The sequence below is a fragment of the Aspergillus flavus genome, chromosome 1 (assembly GCF_009017415.1).
Source record: "Aspergillus flavus chromosome 1, complete sequence".
NCBI lineage: Eukaryota > Fungi > Ascomycota > Eurotiomycetes > Eurotiales > Aspergillaceae > Aspergillus > Aspergillus flavus.
In genome coordinates this window covers 5,868,680-5,892,315 of record NC_092406.1, presented here as the reverse complement: position 1 = coordinate 5,892,315, position 23,636 = coordinate 5,868,680, and the positions used below count along the sequence as shown (strand labels likewise).

The 23,636-nt window shown below is 48.7% G+C and overlaps 10 protein-coding genes across 10 annotated transcripts; 7 read left to right on the top strand and 3 right to left on the bottom strand.

Moving 5' to 3' along the window:
• The first annotated feature begins 48 nt into the window (after positions 1-48).
• F9C07_2280230 (chromatin remodeling complex WSTF-ISWI, small subunit) lies at positions 49-4,505 on the top strand. The gene is made up of 6 exons (XM_041289032.2): positions 49-553; positions 665-691; positions 751-894; positions 961-3,930; positions 3,989-4,284; positions 4,352-4,505. Exons 1-5 carry the CDS (start codon positions 440-442, stop codon positions 4,100-4,102), a joined length of 3,369 nt encoding a protein of 1,122 aa, XP_041139955.1. The 5' UTR covers positions 49-439; the 3' UTR covers positions 4,103-4,284; positions 4,352-4,505.
• On the top strand, positions 4,181-4,505 carry F9C07_11224 (uncharacterized protein; the record flags this gene model as incomplete). The annotated part of the gene is made up of 2 exons (XM_071507574.1): positions 4,181-4,284; positions 4,352-4,505. 2 exons carry the CDS (start codon positions 4,181-4,183, stop codon positions 4,503-4,505), a joined length of 258 nt encoding a protein of 85 aa, XP_071366097.1.
• On the top strand, positions 4,464-6,374 carry F9C07_2142285 (aspartic peptidase domain-containing protein). Its single transcript, XM_041284413.2, has 3 exons — positions 4,464-5,154; positions 5,219-6,082; positions 6,141-6,374. Exons 1-3 carry the CDS (start codon positions 4,813-4,815, stop codon positions 6,195-6,197), a joined length of 1,263 nt encoding a protein of 420 aa, XP_041139956.1. The 5' UTR covers positions 4,464-4,812; the 3' UTR covers positions 6,198-6,374.
• F9C07_11222 (RNA methyltransferase, TrmH family) lies at positions 6,352-7,839 on the bottom strand (the record flags this gene model as incomplete). The annotated part of the gene is made up of 1 exon (XM_041284422.2): positions 6,352-7,839. One exon carries the CDS (start codon positions 7,837-7,839, stop codon positions 6,352-6,354), a length of 1,488 nt encoding a protein of 495 aa, XP_041139957.2.
• On the top strand, positions 6,375-16,682 carry F9C07_2280226 (putative helicase). Its single transcript, XM_041289033.2, has 5 exons — positions 6,375-8,552; positions 8,622-12,797; positions 12,849-13,369; positions 13,431-14,882; positions 14,947-16,682. Exons 1-2 carry the CDS (start codon positions 8,283-8,285, stop codon positions 12,717-12,719), a joined length of 4,368 nt encoding a protein of 1,455 aa, XP_041139958.1. The 5' UTR covers positions 6,375-8,282; the 3' UTR covers positions 12,720-12,797; positions 12,849-13,369; positions 13,431-14,882; positions 14,947-16,682.
• On the top strand, positions 14,303-16,004 carry F9C07_11220 (uncharacterized protein; the record flags this gene model as incomplete). Its single annotated transcript, XM_041289034.1, has 3 exons — positions 14,303-14,731; positions 14,807-14,882; positions 14,947-16,004. 3 exons carry the CDS (start codon positions 14,303-14,305, stop codon positions 16,002-16,004), a joined length of 1,563 nt encoding a protein of 520 aa, XP_041139959.1.
• On the bottom strand, positions 16,683-18,073 carry F9C07_2280225 (mitochondrial 37S ribosomal protein mS35; the record flags this gene model as incomplete). The annotated part of the gene is made up of 2 exons (XM_041289026.2): positions 16,683-17,464; positions 17,515-18,073. The coding sequence occupies 2 exons, from the start codon at positions 18,071-18,073 to the stop codon at positions 16,866-16,868; spliced, it is 1,158 nt and encodes a 385-aa protein (XP_041139960.2). The 3' UTR covers positions 16,683-16,865.
• Positions 18,074-18,344: 271 nt separating this feature from the next.
• F9C07_11218 (family 28 putative glycosyltransferase) lies at positions 18,345-19,066 on the top strand (the record flags this gene model as incomplete). The annotated part of the gene is made up of 3 exons (XM_041289035.1): positions 18,345-18,681; positions 18,739-18,877; positions 18,928-19,066. 3 exons carry the CDS (start codon positions 18,345-18,347, stop codon positions 19,064-19,066), a joined length of 615 nt encoding a protein of 204 aa, XP_041139961.1.
• A 652-nt stretch (positions 19,067-19,718) lies between these two features.
• On the top strand, positions 19,719-20,990 carry arpA (actin family; the record flags this gene model as incomplete). Its single annotated transcript, XM_071507573.1, has 3 exons — positions 19,719-20,486; positions 20,540-20,854; positions 20,928-20,990. 3 exons carry the CDS (start codon positions 19,719-19,721, stop codon positions 20,988-20,990), a joined length of 1,146 nt encoding a protein of 381 aa, XP_071366096.1.
• Positions 20,991-22,704: 1,714 nt separating this feature from the next.
• Positions 22,705-23,178, bottom strand: F9C07_11216 (uncharacterized protein; the record flags this gene model as incomplete). The annotated part of the gene is made up of 1 exon (XM_041284423.1): positions 22,705-23,178. The coding sequence occupies one exon, from the start codon at positions 23,176-23,178 to the stop codon at positions 22,705-22,707; it is 474 nt and encodes a 157-aa protein (XP_041139963.1).
• Positions 23,179-23,636: the final 458 nt, after the last annotated feature.

The window sequence follows — 23,636 nt, the reverse complement described above, 5'->3', positions numbered from 1 at the left end:
GTGACGAAGATCAGTAATGATACTTGTGCAGGTGATCTTTCTTTGCTTTTGTCCCGGTAACGTGACCCACAGCGGGGAAACTTGTCTTCCGCTGGTTGATGACTCATATGTGACTAAGCATGACCCTCGCGTCCCCTGTCCAATAAGCGCGTAGGACGGCCGCGCTTCCCCGATGAAATTCCATTTGCCATCCCGGCGCGACGGACGACTACTTCTTTCATCAACCTTTATTATTCAATTTCCGCTCCTTGTTGCATACAGGGAATCAATCCCTCCATAAACCCTTATCCACTCCAGCCGATTTCATAACGGTGGGCAATCAACATCTTAGTGCCTCCACCCAGTTTACCTCCTGTCGTGGTTTCGGAGCGCTTGCAAGGCGTGTTCGGCTCTATATACATAACACACGTTATCTGCGCTGAGTGCGCCCAGAACGAAGATGGCGCCTTCGCTCGCCCCCAATTCGGAAACACCTTCTCAAGCAGATACTCCTATGACAGATGCAAATGATGAACCTGTCACGTCAGTACCCGTAGATGACGCGCAAATGGGGGTAGGTGACAGAACCCGGTCAAATCACTTCCGCACAAGTTCTGGCTTGCGCGCATTGATGAGTGATGCATATTAGGGGACTTGAGTTTATGCTGACTTTCTTTCCAAACAGGGCTACCATGACACTCCAGACTATACGGTACATTCTACGCGATTTACCAGCACTTCCCATCACACAGGCTAACCCGCGCAAACCAGGATTCGGATACAAACCCTAACACCACAGCAAGCAGTGTTGCAGGCGACACAGTTCCTGTCGATGGCCGAAGGAAGCGATCTGAGGCATTTCATTTAAGGAAGAGCATCCTAGGTAAAAAGCATGGTCGTCTGGACGAGTCAAAGGTATAGTAGCCCACCTGTTATCTCACTTTGTCGCGGCTGGAGTTGCTTATTAACAGTCTGTTACAGGAAGATGATTCCATTCGGAGATTCCGCTACCTCCTCGGGCTTACCGACTTGTTTCGCCATTTCATTGAAACCAACCCCAACCCACGGATCAAAGAAATAATGGCCGAGATAGACCGGCAAAATGATGAGGACGAGGCAAAAGCCAAGAAAAAGGGTTCGTCACGCTCAGGGGGTGCAGGTGGTGATAGACGTCGCAGGACGGAACAAGAGGAAGACGCAGAGCTATTGAAGGATGAAAAGAGTGGCGGCGAGACCGGCACCGTCTTCCGTGAATCCCCGCCATTCGTTCATGGAGAAATGCGTGATTATCAAATTGCCGGATTGAACTGGCTTGTGTCTCTACATGAGAATGGTATCTCTGGTATCCTTGCCGATGAAATGGGTCTAGGCAAAACCCTTCAAACCATTTCTTTCCTCGGTTACCTCAGACATGTCTGCGATATTACAGGACCTCACCTGGTTGCCGTGCCGAAATCCACACTCGACAATTGGAAGCGCGAATTCCACAAATGGACACCCGACGTTAATGTTCTTGTTCTTCAGGGAGACAAGGAGGAGCGCCATAAGTTAATAAACGAAAGACTCCTTGATGAGGATTTCGATGTGTGCATCACAAGTTACGAAATGGTTCTTCGGGAGAAGTCTCACCTTAAGAAGTTCGCTTGGGAGTACATCATCATCGATGAGGCCCATAGAATCAAAAACGAAGAGTCATCACTCGCACAGATCATCCGTGTGTTCCATTCTCGGAATCGGCTGCTGATTACCGGTACCCCTCTCCAAAACAACCTCCATGAACTTTGGGCCCTTCTAAACTTCCTTTTGCCGGATGTTTTCGGTGATTCGGAGGCATTCGATCAATGGTTTTCAAACCAAGAATCTGACCAGGACACCGTTGTCCAGCAACTTCACCGAGTACTACGACCCTTCCTACTCCGTCGTGTTAAGAGCGACGTAGAGAAGAGCTTGCTTCCCAAGAAGGAGGTCAATCTATATGTACCCATGTCAGAAATGCAGGTGAAGTGGTACCAGAAGATTCTTGAGAAGGATATCGACGCTGTCAACGGTGCTGCTGGAAAGCGCGAATCTAAGACCCGTCTTTTGAACATTGTCATGCAACTTCGCAAATGTTGTAATCACCCATACCTGTTTGAAGGAGCTGAGCCGGGTCCTCCTTATACAACAGACGAGCACCTTGTGTACAACGCCGGCAAGATGTCAATCTTAGACAAGCTCTTGGCACGTATGCAGAAACAGGGAAGCCGCGTTCTTATCTTCTCCCAAATGAGTCGTGTGCTCGATATTTTGGAAGATTACTGTGTTTTTAGAGAGTACAATTATTGCCGTATCGATGGCACGACAGCTCATGAGGATAGAATCGCCGCAATTGACGAGTACAACAAGCCAGGATCGGATAAGTTTGTCTTCTTGCTTACGACTAGGGCAGGAGGTCTCGGTATTAACTTGACGACTGCGGATATCGTTGTCCTCTACGACAGTGATTGGAACCCTCAGGCTGATCTACAGGCCATGGACCGTGCTCATCGTATTGGTCAGACGAAGCAAGTGGTTGTATTCAGATTTGTCACAGAGAATGCGATTGAGGAGAAGGTCTTGGAACGTGCAGCCCAGAAGCTGCGGCTAGACCAGCTTGTTATTCAACAAGGCCGTGCTCAACAACAGACCAAGAACGCCGCGTCAAAGGAGGAACTGCTTGGCATGATTCAGCACGGAGCTGCGAATGTTTTCAGCAATGATAACTCGACTGCACCTTTCAATGCCGACAAACAAATTTCTGATGACGATATTGATGCGATTTTACGCAAGGGTGAGGAGCGAACTGCAGAATTGAGCAAGAAGTATGAGAAACTGGGTATCGATGATTTGCAAAAGTTTAGCTCCGAGAGTGCATATGAATGGAACGGAAAGGACTTCACAGATCGCAAGAAGGACATCGGCCTCAATTGGATCAATCCCGCAAAACGCGAACGGAAAGAGCAGTTCTACTCTATTGACAAGTACTATCGCCAAGCGCTAGCTACTGGTGGAAGAACGGCCGATCCCAAACCGAAGGTCCCTCGGGCACCTAAGCAAATTGCTGTTCATGACTGGCAGTTCTTCCCTCCGGGACTCCAAGAACTCCAGGAGAAAGAGACCGCCTACTTCCACAAAGAGATCGGCTATAAGGTCCCGCTCCCTGATGGGCCTGAAGAGGAACTTAGTGAGCGTGAAGCCGAGCGCGATCTGGAGCAACAAGAAATTGACAATGCGGTGCCATTGACGGAAGAAGAGCAGGCGCAGAAGGCTGAGATGTCAGAAGAAGGCTTTTCGACCTGGAATCGCCGTGATTTCCAGCAGTTTGTCAATGGCTCTGCCAAATTCGGGCGCACTGATTATGTTGGGATCGCCACTGAAGTGGACAGCAAGGAACCAGATGAAGTTGAAGAATACGCCAAAGTGTTTTGGAAACGGTACACCGAGATCCAAGACTACCCTAAATATCTCCGCGTTATTGAGCAGGGAGAGGAGAAGCTACGCAAGATGAACCATCAGCGTAAAATGCTTCGCAAGAAGATGGAGATGTACCGCGTTCCTCTTCAGCAACTCAAGATCAACTACACGGTGTCTACCACCAATAAGAAGGTGTATACCGAAGAAGAGGATCGATTTTTACTGGTGATGCTCGATAAGTATGGAGTCGATGGTGAGGGACTGTACGAGAAAATCCGCGACGAAATTCGCGAGTCCCCACTCTTCCGGTTCGACTGGTTCTTCCTTAGCCGAACACCCGTGGAAATCGGACGCCGTTGTACTACATTATTGAATACTGTTGCAAAGGAGTTTGAGGTTGCGGATGAGAAAGCCAATGGCGAGTCTGGCAAGGGCCGTGGACGTGATCGAGAAGACGAGGATGCTGAAAACGACGATGATGGAGCACCTGCTAAAAAGAAGAATAAGGGCGGCGCAGTGGTAAGTTTGGTCCTGTTAAACTCTCGAGGGTACTCAACTGACGTGTATGGTCTCATAGAACAAGCAGGTCAAGGCTGTTAAAGGCAACAGCAAAGCCAATTCTACGTCGACGTCGCGGGCAGCTAGTGTCTCATCCAACACAGCATCAAAGGCGAAAAGTCGGAAGAAGTAATCCTTACAGTGCTCGATAGTTGTTAAACAGCTAAATATTGTTATGACCGTTCTGCAGTGCTTGGGAAGGTAATTGGCCATGCGAGGGGTTTGGTTCTTTTTTCGATATAAGTCGGTCTGGCGTTGGCCCATAGATGCCATTGTTCATGATGTCGCTTCACGGTTCTTGTCATATCTTTCTCTGTAACACAATAGCTATCTATCTGTACCTGTGCGGTACGGTATTTGAAATGTATACAAAAAGCAATAGAATACTTCCTAATGTGGAGTTTCCATCAGCTTCTGTCTTGACCGTGGAATATCCTCAGGCAGCCATGGATCATATGACAGGGAATCGGGATCAAATCACTTTCAAGTCGGCAATGATGACACTTGCCTTGCTTGATTCGCCATACAACATGTGACGTTGCCACTGAAATATTAACATGCTATCTATCTTACGCAGCTTCTAATTTATTCTGACCCCTCAATGTTGCCGTGTGTTGAATCTCATTGGACCGACGGTCGCTCACTGTAACTGTAGATCATCCTTAGCGTGCAAGGTATGCGCCCAGAATAAGATCCGCAGACAAGTTAATAGTGGGGACCCTGACACTGGGACAGAAGCGATGGCTATCTTGAAACTTATTGTCATTCCGTCATCGTCTTTGGTATAAATCTACTCCCGAGTTCGCCTGAACGGACGAAAACGCAACTACTAGTAGTATCATCATGGCATCTAAGATCTTCCTTATTGAGAATCCAAACTACTGCAAATCAGGGATCAAGTCCTATGTGCATCTAATACGCAAATACCGCTTGCACCCCACCAAAAATGGTCCCTATTCCATCGGTCGAGCTATCCATCAGACTGGCCGGCCCTTCACTGACAAGCCTATCGGCGGTCGAGTTCGTTTTCACGACGTGATGCGAAAACAAACCTCGGACGATCAACTCCAGCAAGTTGAGAAGGATGATATCCAAAACGATGCAGCGTTCTTTATGCCCGTGAGCATCGGAACCCCGGCTCAAACTTTCAACCTAGTTTTGGATACAGCGTCTGTTGATTTTTGGGTAAGATATATCTATATCGTTCAAGATATGAGAAAGACAAAATCCACCGTACTAACCCTAGCAGGTGCGATCTAGTGAGCTCCCTGCAGATACACTACCCAAGGGTGAAGAGGAGAGCCATACCTTTGATCCTGAAAAATCGAGCACATTCAAAAACATCGAAGATTCGCCATGGAAGGTTACCTACGTGGACGGTTCTTCAGTGTCTGGTTCCATCGGTACAGAAGACATCACCATTGGAGGAGTGGCCTTCAAGACACAACCCGTACAGCTTGCCAAAACCATGTCACCAATGTTTACACAATTCTCAGCAGATGGCGTTCTGGGGCTGGCGTTTGGGCATATTAATCATCCCCAACAGGACATCAAGGCCCTGGCCGAGCGCTTGAATACTAGAGACGACCGAGAACAATCTGCAAAACTGTTTACTGCAAAACTTGGATCTTGGGGCGACTCTGACCTAAAGAAGTCATTTTGCACATTTGGCTCCATTGATGAGGATGCTGTGCGTTATTGTGGCCATGATGTTCATCATACGCCTATCGACAATAGTCGAGGCTATTGGATGTTTGAGTCCCCCTCTGCAACGGTTGGAGGAAAACCCATGAGTAGATCTGAGAACAAGGCTGTTGTGGATACCGACGCAGCATTGACTCTACTTGATGACCAAACGTGTCAAGCCATTTATGATTCTATCCCAGGCGCATTCTATGACAGTGAAACCCAAGGCTTTCTCATCCCATCCGACATCAATGTAGACCAGCTTCCAGTCGTCCAGTTAGCAGTTGGGGAGAAATCGTTCGCTATGTCAAAGGAGAGTCTGATGTTTGCTGAAGCCAAACCTGGCTACATATATGGCGGTGTCCAGAGTCGTGGATCGCTCGAATTTGACGTCCTTGGTGGAACATTCTTGGATGGATTATATGCGGTAAGTTGCATGCTCCAAACACCCCTCGAAGGCTCTTTTAACAGAACAAATGGTATAGATATTTGATTTCGGTTCTCTTCGATTTGGTGCTGTGCAGGCCAAAACAAAAGTGTAGAATAAGAGTCGAGCCCAAGTATTGTTATTATGATGTGAACGTTTCCTCGATGAATGTTGTGTATGGAGATGATGAGTTTGTCCATAGGGTCTAATTATGCTAATGTACAAGAGGTATATTTACAAGCTGTCATTATTATCCTTCTGATTCAAGTTCACCGAGTTTTTTTGGGAGGCACATCGGCCACCGCAAGTGGTACTCGTAGAAACATTTCCATCAACAGCGCTGCTGCCACACTGACATTAAGGCTGTCCACTCTAGAAGGGTCGGACTCGACACCGAGGGGCGTAGCAAGTCTGGCTCCAGGGATGCTCACGATAGAGTCCGCATGAGACTTAATATGACGACTCAATCCTGATCCCTCGCTCCCCATCATGATAACGCAAGGCGATTGAGTACTAACATGTTCCCCTTCGGTCGTACCTTTACCCTCGACAATAGAAGCAGTGTCCACGTATTTGGAAGCTGGACCTGGGGCATCTGCCGCGTAGAATTTCCATCCGTTGGCTTTCGAGCGCTGGATGAAATCTACTTCGTTACTCACTTCGAGAAGAGTCATATTTTCAGCTGCTCCAGCCGAGGCCTTGATTGTCACGGGAGATAAAGGCGCCGAGTTTCGACCAGCGAATATAATAGCATCGACACCAAGATAATATGCGGAGCGAATGATGGCGCCCAGGTTTCCAGGATCCACGATTCCATCGAGTAATAATACAACAGGGTACCTTGTTCTCTGGTCCCAATGATGGATTTTGAGCTTGTCGTTCGTGCTATTCACCAATGCTTCCTCTCGTGATTGAGCGCCCAGTTCCACACCGAAATCCTCCTCTTTTATAGATGGAACACTTTTCAAACCCCTCACGGGTAATCTTGGCAGAGGGGACGCTTCAAGGACGCAGCCATTATGAGGTCGACCGGCGCTCATCTTATCAAGAAGCCGGTCCCATCCGCCGAATGCCATCTTGACTTTGACGTTCTTCGAAAGCGCCAATTTGCGTAGTGCAACCTTGGCAGAGCTTAGTTCCTCACCAGAGGCCTGATACACATACAATTTGTACATGCGACGTCTGCTACAGCGTAGTGCAGCCTCCACTGCGCTGGTTCCATAGATGAATTCTGATGCCGGTGTTGTGTATGGGATTGCATCAGGGACTTGCACGTTTTCTTTTACCCGCTCTGGTACTCTCTCTGTGGCACGGTGGTGTTTCGTTGGTTCTGCTCGACGAGAATGACGCTTGTCTTGAGGTCTATTGCTATCCTCACGGCCATTGTATCCCCTGGCTTCATTATTCGTGAACCTCTTACTGCTCTGAAAGCGTTGGTGTTCACGAGGCAGTGCGCGGAAATTTCCTGTCCTGATAAATTCATCTTCGTCAAAGTCATCATCGAGCCACTTTCTGCCTTGGCTTTTTTTTTCGGTTATATTTGATCTTGTGTCCCTACTTTCTTTATATGGCCGTTCAAAGTCAGAATCGTATGAACTTCGCGACGAAGATGGACTGTCGAAGCCCCGGGTCTTGCGGATACCACGACCAATGGCCGAGTTAAGTGAAGCACGTCTCACATGATTCAGGTGGATAGACGGAGCTATAGATAAGCGCATATACAAATGCAAGGGCTTCATTAACGAACGATGAGACATTGCAGACAATCAGAGAAACAAATAATAGTGATAATAGGACTCTATAAGTAAAGCTATCGCTGTCGAAACCATGATAACTTCGCAAATCCGCTGTTTTCTTTTTTTTTTCCCACGGGAGCTTGCTGAAGGTCCGATAAGATAAGCGGATAATCTTTGATCCGAGGGGTCACGCGTCGCGTTTAGATGCAATATTACGCAGTTAGGAAATTTGATGAATCCTTCGATAAACAGTTGTACTAGCGACTGGTTCGCTCATTCAATTCTGCTCCCTTATGGAGGATATTCATGAGTCCGCTTCTTTCTTGTAATTTTCTCATTGGTGTTCTTTCATTTATATTTCAATTGCCAACGACCTCAAATTTGAAGTACCCTTCCTCTCCCTTATCGGTGTCCCTGCTATCGTGAATTTGTATGAGAGAACCACAAGATACGAAATATTCAAGATGGATGAAGAAATTGCATCTCAATTGAACGAGGATCTTGTCGCAGACCTCCTGTCACAATTTCAGCGCGAGTCTCATGCCCATATACCTGAAGGCTCACCAGAACCGACCAAATCACAGCTGGCGGTAGAAACTCCGACGATTTCTAATAGTGAGGAATATGACTTCCTCCCCGGACATTTTGATGTCCGTTGTGTCATAAGTGAAGCAATAGAGACTGCGAAGGAGCCATCCTATTTAGTGAAATTGCGCAGTGGAGAAACTGAAACGGTAAGTACTATGTTTCTCTCACGTAACCTTTACTTGACCTCTATCTTACTGATATCTGCTTCCATATAGATGTCATCCTCCCGACTTGAGAGCCTAAGCAACGGACCCGAAGCCCTCACACGTTTCCAAAATACAGAACAAGTCTACGGAAGCTCACAGTTCCCATCCAGCATGGCTTCCTCATCCAATGAAGAGGGATATACTTCGTCTGAGTCAGGGGCAAGGCGACGCTCCACTCGAGCGAGGAATACTCAGTTCACGGATTTCTTTCGCCGTATGAGCAGTGAGGACGAGGAATCTCGCTCTGGATCTCCTTCGAGTGATGATGTTATTATATCGTCTACGGCAACTACCCGGAAGAGACGTTTAAGGAGACGCAAACAAGCCAAGATACACTCAGGAGGCTCAGATATGGAAAGCGGCTATTCCCCAAGACCTACAGGCTCTCGGTTTTCAACCCGGCAGCGAAAGACGCTTCGGAAAAGTCTCAGGGAGCGGTATGAAGAGGACATTTCTGAGTTTGAAGACGCCACCAAGACACAGAAGTTCTTCGGGGCGAAGGAATCATTCCGCAAGATCCCATCTGATGACCCGTTCCGAAGTCTTCACAATGAAATGTGCGCAGTTTGCTACCGCAGTGGAGATGACTATGCGAAAGGCCCTCTTGTCTTCTGTCAGGGATGTACAACCGCTTATCATCAAGCTTGTCTGGGTCCTCGAGCTACACGCGAACACCTTGTAACTAAGGTCTCGGATGACTTATTTGTTCTTCAGTGTCGTCGCTGCCTAGGTGTTGCCCATACGAAAGACCAGGTCTGCCCACACCAAGGCCGCTGTACTGCGTGTTCTAAGAAAGGGAATATGTCTAAGCCACTTCGGGAGCGCTTGACGCCAAAGCAGGAGCAGCAGCTTCGACAGGAGAATGGTGGTAAAGATCCTATCACCCATGTGGATATGGCCTGCTTGAACAATACAGCCAACTTACTCTTTCGCTGTACTGAATGTCATAGAGCGTTTCATTTTGATCATGTCACTACAGATCATACAACAACAACTCGTTGCGGAGACTGTTCATCGGCCCCTGGAGAGATCGGTGCAATAGTTGCCTGGCGGCCAACAGACCTTAAGACATACGTTGCTGGGTACAGCGCAAATATCATGGAGGAGGTTGACAAAGAGTACCTAATAAAATGGAAGACTATGTCTTATAATCATACTACCTGGATGCCTGGCAGCTGGGTTTGGAGCGTTGTGAGCCCGGCCATGCGACGAGCTTTTTTCAGATCGAACAGAAACTTGAACCCAGATATGACAACTGAAGAGGCAATACCGGAAGACTTCCTTCGAGCTGACATTATCTTCGATGTCCAGTACGCAGATGACGAGAATGACGACAGCTCAGAGGATCGATCTATCGAAACAGATATATCACGAGTTGACAAGGTGTCCAAAGCCTACATAAAGTTCAAGGGCCTGACATATGAGGATGCAGTATGGGACTCTCCACCTGACCGTAACAATGCTGAGAGGTGGGCCGATTTCAAAACTGCATACGAGGACTGGGTGAAACGTGACTACACTCATATGCCAAATCAACACTCTCTCAGAAAGCATCTGGAGCAGGTCAGAAAGCAAAATTTTAAGAAAAGTATAGTCAAAGACACACAACCTGAAACCATGACAGGGGGACAACTGATGGACTATCAAAAAGATGGTTTGAATTGGCTGTATTACATGTGGTTCAAACAGCAGAACGCCATTCTTGCCGATGAGATGGGTCTAGGGAAGACCATTCAAGTGATTGGCCTGCTTGCGACTCTGATACAGTATCACAAATGCTGGCCATTCCTTGTTGTGGTACCAAACTCGACGTGTCCAAACTGGCGAAAGGAAATAAAGGCATGGGTTCCTTCTATTCGGGTGGTCACATACTATGGATCCTCGTTTTCGCGTCAACTAGCGCAGAAATATGAGATGTTTAATGAGGGCAGCCATGACCTAAGGTGCCATGTAGTTGTGACTTCCTATGAAACCATGGCTGATGATGCCTCTCGAAGAGTCCTCGCCAAAATACCCTGGGCTGGCTTGGTCGTCGATGAGGGCCAACGTTTGAAAAATGACAAGAGCCAGTTATATGAGTCGCTGTCTCGGATTCACTTCCCTTTCAAACTTCTATTGACGGGTACACCTCTGCAAAACAACACCAGGGAATTGTTCAACCTTCTCCAATTCTGCGACCCAACGAAGAATGCAGAGGAACTGGAGGAAGAGTATGGAATACTATCAAAAGAGAATATTCCTGAACTACACAACATGATCCGACCATTTTTTCTACGCCGGACAAAAGCTCAGGTGCTCACTTTTCTTCCACCGGTTGTCCAGATCATTGTTCCAGTTTCGATGTCCGTTGTCCAGAAGAAGTTGTATAAGTCCATCCTGGCGAAGAACCCACAGTTGATCAAGGCCATCTTCCAGCGGAAGAATGACAACCAGGGCCCCAAACAAGCGGAACGCCAAAACCTGAACAATATCTTGATGCAGCTTCGGAAATGCTTGTGCCATCCATTTATTTATAGTACAGCTATTGAGGAGCGGACAAACAATGCTACAGCATCTCACAAGCATCTGGTAGAGGCGGCTGGAAAACTCCAACTCTTACAATTGATGCTGCCAAAGCTCAGAGAGCGCGGACATAGAGTTTTGATCTTCAGTCAATTCCTTGACAATTTGGATATAGTTGAAGATTTTCTTGATGGGCTGGGGCTTTTGCATTGCCGCCTTGATGGAAGAATGTCATCTTTGGAGAAGCAGAAAATGATTGATCAGTACAATGCTCAAGACTCGCCGTACTTCGCATTTTTGCTTTCCACTAGATCTGGAGGTGTGGGCATCAATCTTGCCACTGCAGATACCGTCATCATCATGGACCCTGATTTCAACCCTCACCAGGACATGCAAGCATTGTCCCGTGCTCATCGCATAGGACAAAAGAACAAGGTGCTTGTGTTCCAACTGATGACCCGGGGCAGCGCTGAAGAGAAGATCATGCAGATTGGCAAGAAGAAGATGGTGCTAGATCATGTACTGATTGACCGAATGGTCTCAGAAGAAGACGACGGGCAGGACCTGGAGTCTATCCTTCGACACGGAGCTCAAGCGCTATTTGAAGACGATGACTCGGGGGATATACGGTATGATTCTGCGTCTGTCGATAAGCTTCTTGACCGCAGTCAAGCTGAACAGGCCTCCTCTTCCAATGAGGACGCCCCTGAATCGCAGTTTAGCTTCGCTCGGGTCTGGGCGAATGACAACCAGAATTTAAGCGAACTACAAGACACAGAAGATCCTACATCAGAGAATAGTGCTATCTGGGAGAAGATCCTCAAGGAGCGAGAAGAGGCGGCAGCTGAAGAAGCCAGAAAAGCTGAAAACTTTGGGCGTGGAAAGAGAAAGCGGGTGACAGTTGACTATTCAAATACTGCTACTACGGAACTATCCCCTACGAAAACGCCCCGTAAACGAGATGCTGAAAGCGATACCGAATTCAAGGGAGATGAAATCGTGGAATCTGAGTCTGACACTTCTCCCGAGCTTGATTTCGAAGGAATAGAACGCCCGGCAAAGAGAACGAAAGTACGCGCATTCGAACGAGTCAACCCCATATCCGACCACGACCTCTCGATGAGCGCAGCAGGCATGGACGGCCCCACGGAGACCCGGCCCTCGTGCTTCGCCTGCAATCAGAATCACCCGGTCGGCTCTTGTCGTTTGAAACTAGCCGGCGTGGAGCATTGCGGCCTCTGCGGTCTTGCGCATTTTGGGATCTCCCGCACCTGTCCTCATTTACAATCAGACGCTCATGTGGCCAGGATGCTGAACGCCCTGAAGGAAAGTACCGAGGACCCTGAACTCGTCCTTCAAGCTAAGAAATATTTGACCGGTATTCGCGGTGACCTTGCACAGCGTAAAAGAAAACAGGCCAGTAAGGCTACAGGTAGTCTCACGGCAACTCATGGTACACCTGATGGTGCGACTCCCACCGCTGTTAACACCACTGCCACAAAACCGTCAGTAGTCAACTTGACAGGCAATGCACGGTTTGCTAAACCGGCGACACAGTCGGGGACGGATCCCCGGTTCCTTCAGTCCTACAACCAGAGGTTCTGAAAGTCAGGAAGCAAGGCTTTCATGGCTCGAGTACGTACGTAATGACGAATGGCGAGAGGGGATGAACATAAGATGGGACTTTTGTCTGTAAATACGTGGAACACACATTTTCTAACCGATCTTGCTTACCTCCTTGTCTTTATTTTGTTTTCTTCTCTTTCTTGTCCTTAGCGATTTTTCAGGTTCATACTGGCGCTCATATCATCATTATACATTTAGAGGGAGAGAATGATCGTCGCCATGTTGGCAAGGCGAGAGATGTACAATACATAGTAATCTCATACACCTTCGGGAACAATTGTTGCACGAAACGACTCACTACGAGGATTAAAGGTCCAAAGGACCAATTCCAATGGCAGATTTGGGGATGGTGGTCACATGTCGTGGGTTGCTCAGTTATTGGTTGACCCCCAAGTCTTCAACATGTCAACTATGCGTCCATGTGGACAAAAACCACACCACTTCTACTTACAAAATTAAAGGACGACGCAGTCCGTTTGATCTTCGTTCACCTTCGTCGAATCGGCGCCGGCACAAGGTATATGTCGTTTGAAAGGTGTATACGCTCGTCGTATTCCACGATGCCACGAACCACCGATCCCGGGGACACGATCTGTATAAGGATCAGTATTTGGAATACGGATGAAACAGTGAGGATGGTGGATTAGCATCAGTACCAGAACATATGCTTACCCTCGATGTGACTTTCAGGGACCGGTCCGAGAGCTGCTCTACAAGACAAGTTATAATTCCAGGGTAATCTCCCTGGAGAAAAGAGCCAGAGAAGTGGCAAAATCATGGGAAAGAAAAGAAGAAAAGAGAGAGCAGGATCAGCAGGAGATTAAGCATCCCCGAAAACACTGTAGGGTGTTTCCTGCAAGACGCGGGAAACGAGCAATGAGAAGTTGCGCCTCAGAAGCTGCAGCCATCCGTGCAGATGGTTGTACTGACCAACATTATCGGACAAACACTGGCGGCATTGGGCTCTAGTCCACTTTTCTTATACACTTGGGGCGTTTCCTCTTTTGTTCTTTGCCCTTTTGAAACTTTGTGTGTGAATTTCTTTTTCGCCATTCTCTGCTTTCTTGCTTTGTTATACTCGGAGGCTCTTTAGATTGCATTCTTATATTGTTTTTCTCTACTCTCATTCATGTCTTTGCATTGCTTTCTCTCTTCCAAATAGTTATTATGCTCATATATAGCAGCTGATTAGATTCATTTTTATTTTCCTCTCTTGTCCTTTATGCTATTTGGCTCTGGAGATCCCTCGGTGTCGGTGCTGTCAACCAGTGAATGTCAACAAATCTTTTACGCACGACGACATCGTCTGGAAATTCACTGAATCACGAATCTCCCTTTCTGTTCCTCTTTCTCGCTTTTGTTCTTCTCCAACTCCTTGTAAAAATTCTGTTTCTCTAGTTCACCCTATTTAGTCTCAACTCATTACTCACTTCCTTCCCTTCCATGACGGTATACTCCAGCGTCGCACCATAGATCACTTTATCTCATCGCTCTCTTATATCTAACGTCCAAAACAGCATTACAGCAGGACTTGAGGTGATTCGAGGCCTGAGCGAACCATCATGTCATCTCCACTTCGCCCCCAGTTCTTCTGTGCCCGTCCAAATGGCACGATCACCCCCCTGGTTGCTGTTGATGAGCTTCCCTCCCATATATCGATTCGAGGAGTCCCTCGTACACTGTCCGCCAACGAAACCCAGGGCATGACTAGCTTAGGCACCGTGAGTCCAAGAGCGCAAACCTACGTCATCGATGGCCTGGTGTCAGCGTCGACCCGCGCGTCTTCCGGTCCTCGTTCCCGTGACTTTGACCTACAGGCCTCTCTCATGAGACTCGTCTCTGATGAAAATGTTCCGGCAAACCAGCGCCTGGCCGTGAATGCCCTCCTTCAGCAAGGTATTTCCCAGAACTGGTTCATGTCCAACGCCTCGACCACTAGCTGGTTGGTTCCTAGCAGCAGTGGTGGCACAGGTAACGGAAGTTCGAGGCAGGTAAGTGCTACCCAACATGTAACCTGACGAGGACTTGCGCCAGTAAAAATACAGCACCAGCTAATGTCCTATTAGGGCGCTCATCACAACTCAAAGAAAGAATTTTGTTCGTACTGGATCCGCCATGGCGAATGCGATTATCAGCAGCAAGGTAAAGGGCACATAGGAAGTAGCGCGGTTTACAAAGGCATAAAATCAGCTAATATATCCTTCAGGTTGTCTCTATAAGCACGAGATGCCCAATGACCTCCCCACCTTAGAAAAGCTTGGCCTTCGGGATATTCCACGTTGGTACCGCGAAAAATACGGCATTCCCAGCCTCCTGCCCAATGGACATGGTCACCCACGTTCTCACGCTAGTCATGGTCAACACTGGAAGGATGATACTGTGGAGCGTGGCGCTATGAAGTCGATCCAGTATCCTTCCCGCCTGGAGATCAATGGCGCGATCGATTCCTCGGATATCGAAAAGGCTTCTAAGCAGAAGGGTACTCATTATCTTTCTTCTCAACAACATGCTACAGGGGCTACCGGACCATCTCGACATGCTTATCAGGCTGTGAGCTCGCCCAAGATCTCAACCAACCCTAAGCATACACACAAGCATATCTCCGGTGCGGTTAACTCAGTGCCCAGAAGGATGGATCTCCTGTCTTTTGATTCCCTCCCAGAATATCCAACCCTGGATCATATGGGAGGAGGTATGAGTGGTCTGCCTTACCCTAGTCCTACCGGTCATGCCGCCATCGAGAACGTTGATAGGGTTCAGCACGAAGAGTTTGTTCGCAATCTTCACTCTCTTATGCCAGCTCCTATCGCCACGAGTGCCGACTACCTGTCAACTTCCTTTGAAGGTGCCCCGACCCAGCCACGCTCTAAGAAAAGCCAAAAGTCGCGCCGTCTCTACCAGCCCCGGTCCCAAATGGCTATGCACGATATAAGCATGGAAAAGGGCGAAATTGACTCCTTCGGTACCTATCATAGTCATGAAACTGCGTCCCCCAGTGCGGTTTCGGTCATGTCCAAGGAGACCCCCATCTCTCTGCTGGCGAGCCCCATCCCTGACCCTTCTCATCTGGGCGCCGCGTCCTCAGAGCCTCCAACTCGGGGCGCCTCTCCATCGACCCATTCTGGGGCCTCGTTCTCCTCTGGATCTAGCCCTCGGGCTCATCGCAATCAGTTCAAGGAAAAAGATTCCAAAACGATGCAGGCACCCATCGGCACCAAACTAGTCAACAGATCCACCGGATCCCCAGTCAATTATGAATTCTAAGCCGAAGGATTGGGACATCTGCAGTAAATACCACACACAGCGAAAAGACTTCTCTTGTCCTCCATCCTCCATGTACGATCATCAACTTAAAACTCGTGGCGGAGCTTTTTTTTTCCCCTTTCCCTCTATTTATGACTTCGACCATATGGATACGAAGCATTTGGGAAGCTTGACCATATGATAAATCGACTAACATCTATTTCAACTAAATATACCTTTCTGCCGGACAGGATGTCATTTATGAATGGGTGGATAGTTTGCAAGACCGGACCATGCTAGGATACCTTGCGTTTATGCCGGATCTCATCCCCTTCTTCTTTTCGTGTGTTTTCTTTCGCTTTTGTTGGATGGATTCATCGTTGTATATCCTCGAGGGGTATAGCACGATATGACGATCAGGATACAACAACTGCGCACTGTGAAGCTTTTGAGATTCTTCGAGATATCGGTTTCTGTGAAGTACCTGTGGATAGCTTCTTTCTTTTTCTGTCCTTTCTTTTCCCTATTTAAAAGGCTTGTGTTTCGGTGTATTATAGGGGAGTTGCGACTATAACATACGTACACTGATCCAGAAAACAAACAAACAAGAAAAAAAAATAGGACTCTAGGGATAGGTACAGCAATGGATTCACATGAATGCTTTTCTACTTTATACAGGAAGACTTGGCCAAGATCAGTATCATGGTACTAATTGAAAGGAGTAATAAGGTGTATGTATGAAGATGAATGAGTATAATACATTGGATAAGTAAGTCTAATATGACATTGCGATTGCGCCGCTCCTGATATTTTAAAGTTCAAAAAGCACCCAGACCAACAGACAGATAAATTGTACACCCCGCATTCGTACGTTGCTCATATTCAGCGTAGTCTCTTCTTCTGTGCTTTACCAGTGACCCGAACAGCAACCCTCTCTCGCTCTTCAGTTGCCTTGGCCCTCAAGGCAGGGTTCAATGCTGGCAAGACCCGGGCCGCGTCGGCGATGACCGCCTTGCCATCAATGATGCCCGCTCTTTCCTTCTCCAGGCGTAGTCTCTCAGCACGGCGAGCTTCGATCTGTTTCTTGCGCTCCGGGGTCAACTTCCAGGAGTCGGGGAATTGGAGCTTGGTCTTCGGCTTGTGGTGACGGAGATCAAGGGGAATGTCGGCGAATGCATCTCCTTCCTTCGCCTCCTTGATCAGTGAGTTTACGGTATCGGCCAGGTAACGCTTATTCTGAGCACGAGTGGTAAACTTCTCGCAGGACATCCGTACAATGTCGGTGTCGGGGTTGTACCGCGGTCCGACGAGTTTAAGGAACGTCTGGCGCTGTGCCTCGGAGAGATGCTTAGGGGTCAAATCCTGGGAGCTCAGCTCGACGACGACCTTGTTCTCGGCGGGGTGCGACTCGCCCATGTATGTGGTGTAGCGGAAGCGGAGAATGTGAGACTGGGGAGGGAGGGTGAACGGCTTGGCAAGATCTACCCAGGGATTAGCGGGGATGGGGAACAGACTCGGATGAAGCACTTACGGCTCAGAAATGGCATATCCCAAGCGGCAATTCTAGCGTATTCTCTGATCTCGCGGTGTACCTCGAGTTCCGCATGGGCCATCGACGTGATATCGTCGTCGTTGAACTCCTCGTCAGCGTCCTCGACTAGGGCGAATTCATCGTCTTCCTCGTCACCCCAGAATCCAACTCGCTTCTCCCGCACATCGTCAAACCGCATGGGATATTCCTTATCGATCTGGTTCACGCTCTTCTCGAGCTCCGCGAACGCGGCCGCTCGCTTCTGCGGGTCATTGAACTCCTCCACCATCCGGCGGTTCTCGGCGTCGAATTGCTCCCGTTCTTCGGGAGCCAGCATGTCATACATTGACCGTTCCTCCTTGGAAAGTAGATCGGGGGAGTACTCCGCCATAGAAGGCAGTTCCTCCGGACGGGGTTCTCGGGGAGCAGGCGGCACTGGTGGATCTTCTGACACGAAACTGGGCGTAGTGGCGGAGAATGAGCGGTATGGGATCGCAATTGGGCCTCTCCGGGCCATGGACAAGGCCGACCGGCCCAGGTATCTTGCTGCTGAGGCCATTGCGATGGGGGTGTTGGGCTGGGGTTTGCTTGAACAGGACTCGGCGATGTTTTTCTGCGGATTGAAGTTCGCACGGATGCACTAAGCCAAATCTGGTGGGTTGTCATCCACCGCCTTACGAGCATTATCAATACAGTTGCACCGATGCGACACTCGGCCCAGCGTTAAACTGGTCCGATTGAGAAAGATTAATATGCTTCTCCGGCCCATGCAGGGTGCCGTACAATTGTTCTTGCCAGATACAGGTCCTTGAAACCTAAAGGCACCAGTCATGGCACCGCAGGACCATGACCGCCCTATGAAGCTATGCTTCGTCACAGTGGGAGCTACGGCTTCTTTTCATTTACTTCTGCAGGCCATATTGGATGACAAATTTTTAGCTGCCTTGCATGAAGCAAACTATACGCATCTCCTAGTTCAATACGGGAAGGACAGTCAGGCTCTCTTTGAAGAGCTTCTCAGCAAATATCCCCCTGGGAGCCCGAGTCGGCACGGTATTGAGATCGACGGGTTCGATTTCAATCATGCAGGTCTAGACAGGGAGATGAGGCTTGCTCAAGCAAGACCTGACGAAGGTCGAAATGGGGGGTTAGTTATCAGTCATGCAGGTAATTATTGCAATCTCGTCCACGGATAAGATTGTGAGAGACTGATCACAATTGAAGGATCGGGCAGTATCCTGGGCGCACTACGATTAGGGGTGCCACTTGTAGTTGTTCCCAATACGACCTTGAAGGACAACCATCAGGTAGAACTGGCCCGTGAGTTGCAGAAGCAAGGATATGTCATTGCTAGCGGACATCAGTATGGTACCCTGTGAATACTCCCGTAGATTACGCTGACCTCTTTTCCAGGGAGGTGTCTGTTGCTGTAGAGCGCGCAGAGGCACTACGGGCTCGCATGCTGGCTTGGCCGCCTGTCAATGGAGCAAATCAGAAACGTCATCGCACGCTGGAGCAAGTGATGTCGGATGAATTGGGCTTCTTGGATTAAATCCATTTCCTCCCCCGGGTACCTCTGCCGTAAGGGCATTGTGTCTGAACCTACTGGTGTGTTTTTGAAGCTTATATACTCGTACATGTGGGCCCTTACACGGAGTATACGATTGGCTCGAGAAGGCGTACGGATTCAGGCTTTTCATTTGTGTTGCCAAACTTGCAGGCCAACTAGCTGCACGAAATGTTGCTCTACAAGTCTTATATGCTGCGCAGGTGTCAGCTTTATAAATTCCACAAGCATAGAATCAATTGCAAATATTACCTTAGTACCGAAAATAAGCAATTGAACGAATTATACATAGATTATTGTGGTAGCGATTGATCGTTATAGTTGTAGTCGGAGGTGGCCCAAGCTCCAGTGATTGTTGACGGGCACGGGAAACATGCAAGACTCCAGATGTACGCGAAAGCTGCGGCCAGGAACATCTCCCTTTGTGCACTCCTCCCTCCCTCGATTTCTCCCGAGTTTCTCGACACCAAGGACTCCAATTAACTACAGGCTGTCGGAAACAATTCCTCCACTCTAGGACCTACGTGGCACAACCTCCCCGGCCGTGGGGCCTTCTGACAACAATCGCGCTTCACCCAAACACCGTCCCTTTAATCGTCCGCAACTTATCCCCCGAACCACACCCCTCGCTCTCGCAATGGCCGAGGCCACCCTTCATAACGCCCCCATTGTCATCGACAATGGCAGCGGGACAATCCGCGCCGGTTTCGCAGGAGAGGAAGTCCCCTCATGTTTCTTCCCGTCGTTCGTCGGTCGGCCAAAACACCCGCGGGTGATGGCCGGCGGTCTAGAAGGAGATGTCTTCATCGGATCGCGAGCACAGGAGCTGCGCGGCCTGTTGAAGATCCGGTACCCGCTGGAACACGGCATCGTAACGGACTGGGACGACATGGAGAAAATCTGGCACTACGTCTACGAGAACGAGTTGAAAACGCTGCCCGAAGAGCACCCCGTCCTCCTGACTGAGCCGCCGCTCAATCCCCGCAAGAACCGCGATACAGCGGCCCAAATTATGTTCGAGACGTTCAATGTGCCGGCTCTCTATACGTCGATTCAGGCCGTGCTGTCGCTGTACGCGTCCGGCCGGACGACCGGTGTGGTCTTGGATTCAGGGGATGGTGTCTCCCATGCGGTGCCGGTGTATGAAGGTTTTGCGATCCCGAACAGTATACGGCGGATTGATGTCGCGGGGCGAGATGTTACGGAACAGTTGCAGTTGTTGCTCCGCAAGAATGGACATGTACTGTATACAAGTGCTGAGAAGGAGGTTGTCCGGAAGATCAAGGAGGAGGTGTGCTATGTTTCGTTGGATCCGAAGCGTGAAGAGAAGGAGTGGATGAACAGTTATCATAAATCGGAGACTAAGGCCGTGGACTACAGGTTGCCTGATGGCCATAAGATCAAGGTTTGACCCTACGTGCATCTACGATTGCTTGGGTAGTTTTAACGTCCGGTTAGATTGGTCAAGAACGCTACCGTGCTCCCGAGATCCTTTTCGACCCCGAGCTGATCGGCCTGGAGTATCCTGGTGTTCATCAGATCGTTCAGGATGCAATTACCCGCACAGACCTGGACCTGCGCAAAGATCTATATCTCAACATTGTCCTGTCGGGAGGCTCGACGCTATGCAAGAACTTCCCAGACCGACTGATGCGCGAGATCAAGCGATTGGCTGTTGAAGACATGAAGATCCGTATCTCTGCACCGGCCGAGCGGAAATACACGACCTGGATCGGAGGAGGAATCTTGGCTGGTTTGAGCACGTTCCGCAAGGTAAGTCCGCTGTCACTACCAGTGACACAAAGTTCCATCACCTTTCTTCAATACTAACACCAACAACCTTTAGATGTGGGTTAGCGCAGACGAATGGCACGAAGATCCGGAGATCATCCATCGGAAATTCGCCTAATTCTGCATTCAACACCTTGAACGCAAGACAGCATAAGTGACGTTAGTCATCCACTGCTCGCAAGCAGCGACACAGCGACAGACCCAAGCTAAACATACATTAAGTGATGTTATTGGGAAGTCACGAACCCTCGATAGAACCGTCAGCTGCTGTTGTCCGCAGATGAGCAGCAGCTTTTGATACCCCTCTTTTTTCTCACCTTAGCACCCCCTATGATATACTCATGGCAGCATCTGCCATACCCTCGTATCATCTCTATTTCTTCACCCACCAACTCACACACCCCATGTCCTAGCGGACATGCTCGATCATCCATCACGTTTCTCACCGGCTATCACGACCACGGATGAATCGACTCATGTGTTTCTCTTCTCTGCGCCTTGTCTAATTGTTATGTCTGACCCCCTGTCAAGTGGGTGGTTTGAATTGAATTAAGCTGTGTAAATATTGGGATAGATAAATGAATCTTTATGAATTGCAGTCTCGATCACATTAGTACATAGTATTTGGACCAAGTGTAAGGTTGCAAAACGGCATTAGTACCTATTTGATTCATGAGTAGTCCAGAAATACTAACACCTTCCTCCGAAGAGTATAGTCCACACAACTCAAAACACTACACCAGATCCACCCACACAAGAACAGGCCATGAACCATAGCCTATAACCACCAAAACATAAACAAAGCACCACAGCAAATGAAAACCCCCACCAATCTAACAGAACAACCTCCCTACCCCTGAACACAGCTCATACAGACACTATACCCACTCTATAGTTCCAATTGGCGGCTTCTACATTCTACAACGGACCATGCTCATCATATCAGAAATGACGTGCTAGTAATACTACCCAAATACAGAGTATAAAACCTTCAAAATAGGAACTGTTACAAAAGGCACCAGCTATATACAATTATTCAATACTGCATACGATGTAAGTGTCCTTGGATGAGGTGGTCAAACATCCAAAAAATATACCAAGACACGAGAGTGCATAGTGCATACATAGTATAGGAATTATACCCAGCTCTAACCCCGCAGTAAGGGGGTGGATCGTATATCGTCATACCACATTGATTGTTCAGGGGTACACATACCAGGGATGTATACTCCGTACAGTCTGAAACATACAGTCTACAAGATATACCTCTACATCCGGGAAAGAGAAAGTAAGGAGATAACAATGTGTGTTCGAACTTTCTTGTTCCGGTTCATTTATTCAGGGACTAAAGCAACGGTTTCCAGTTCGGAGATATAGTATATAAAAGGTAAAGGACGTGAAAAGCCCTATTGCCGGTTCCAGAACCGGGCGTACATGTAGATAATGAAGACATGGAGAGTGAAGATGTGTTGAAACAAGGTTTAATTGACCCTGAACAGGCAGTCAAGAAAGTAAAGTGCCGGTTGGCGATTGGGGGGTATCAATATCGACATGGGAGTCGAGAAATGGCGCAAGAGAACAGCAAGTTAAACAGATATGCTTCTCTCGTTGGAGAAAGCGAAGTGGCGAGATTAAAAAGGGATGTTGAATTAGGGGGTTTCGAGAATCGCAAATGAAGTTGAAGTGGAAAAGGAGATTGAAGAGATGTGGAAAACAAAAACTTTTTTTTGGCGTGGTCGTAAGTCGTGATGTTTCATGTTCGAAATGCGAATGCGAGAACGCTCGAACCAAAGGACGGCAGGCCGTATGCGAATGTGTCTTGCAAAGCGTCTCTATGCCATTCCTCTCAACTTGCCCCAGCCCTTCTCTAAGCCGCGCAGGGCCTTCTCCCGAGTAGAGCTGGTCGACCCCGTGCTACTCGACGTGGCATTGCTACTGGCGGAGAACTTGCGGCTCAGGGTGCTTCCATTGTCGCTGTAGACCATATTTCCGGCACCACCGCGGCCGACGTGGTAGACTGGAGCGGCGCGACGAAGGTCCCGTTCGAGTTCCTCGTCGAAGCTGAAGATGGCGCGCTCACTGCTGCTGTGGACGTTTCCAGCACCGCCACGGCCGGACTTGTAGACGGGAGGGACGTGAGAGTCCAGACGTGTCAAGGATGGGGGACCGGTGGCCGTCTGTGAAGGGGTGGTCTTGGTGTTCTTCAGGCTGATGATGTTGCCTGCGCCGCCGCGAGCTGTATGAAGAGCTGGGCGCGAAACGGAAGGATGGGGCTCAACGACCCGGTAATTCACGGTTGCTGGCATAATTGCTGTATGACTGTGGGCGGTGTATCTGAACAACGATCTAGGCTCGATGACTCAATGATAGCAGATATCAAGCGGGTCGCTGGATATATAGCAGTATCGTAAACGATGGACCGGAATGCAACGGTACAAAGTGCAATTAAGAAGTCGAGATGAGTTCACGAGAAGAAAAGACAGAAGTGGGAAGTGAACTAAGAAAAAATGTTTTCTTTTTCCTTTTTCCTTTTTTTCTCTTCTGTTTAGCTGATGGGACTACTATAGACTGGTACCGGACATTGCGGCGGGGAAGGTTTTTATATAGTCAGGAAGTATGACCCCCAGTGTTACCAGGGAAAGAGGCCAAGAAAAGCTCGCAATTCCCCTGTTGTGCCGTGACGAACGCCTATGATTGCACCATTGGTTGCTCTGACTCCTTTCCAGGCACAGGCACTCTGGATCCAAGGGTCACACGCAGTCGC

Coding starts and splice junctions, on each gene's coding strand:
- F9C07_2280230 (XM_041289032.2), top strand. CDS start 440: ATGGCGCCTTCGCTCGCCCCCAATTCGGAAACACCTTCTCAAGCAGAT. Junction 554..664: donor TAGATGACGCGCAAATGGGG/GTAGGTGACAGA, acceptor CTTTCCAAACAG/GGCTACCATGACACTCCAGA. Junction 692..750: donor ATGACACTCCAGACTATACG/GTACATTCTACG, acceptor CGCGCAAACCAG/GATTCGGATACAAACCCTAA.
- F9C07_2142285 (XM_041284413.2), top strand. CDS start 4,813: ATGGCATCTAAGATCTTCCTTATTGAGAATCCAAACTACTGCAAATCA. Junction 5,155..5,218: donor CAGCGTCTGTTGATTTTTGG/GTAAGATATATC, acceptor TAACCCTAGCAG/GTGCGATCTAGTGAGCTCCC. Junction 6,083..6,140: donor TCTTGGATGGATTATATGCG/GTAAGTTGCATG, acceptor CAAATGGTATAG/ATATTTGATTTCGGTTCTCT.
- F9C07_2280226 (XM_041289033.2), top strand. CDS start 8,283: ATGGATGAAGAAATTGCATCTCAATTGAACGAGGATCTTGTCGCAGAC. Junction 8,553..8,621: donor GCAGTGGAGAAACTGAAACG/GTAAGTACTATG, acceptor GCTTCCATATAG/ATGTCATCCTCCCGACTTGA.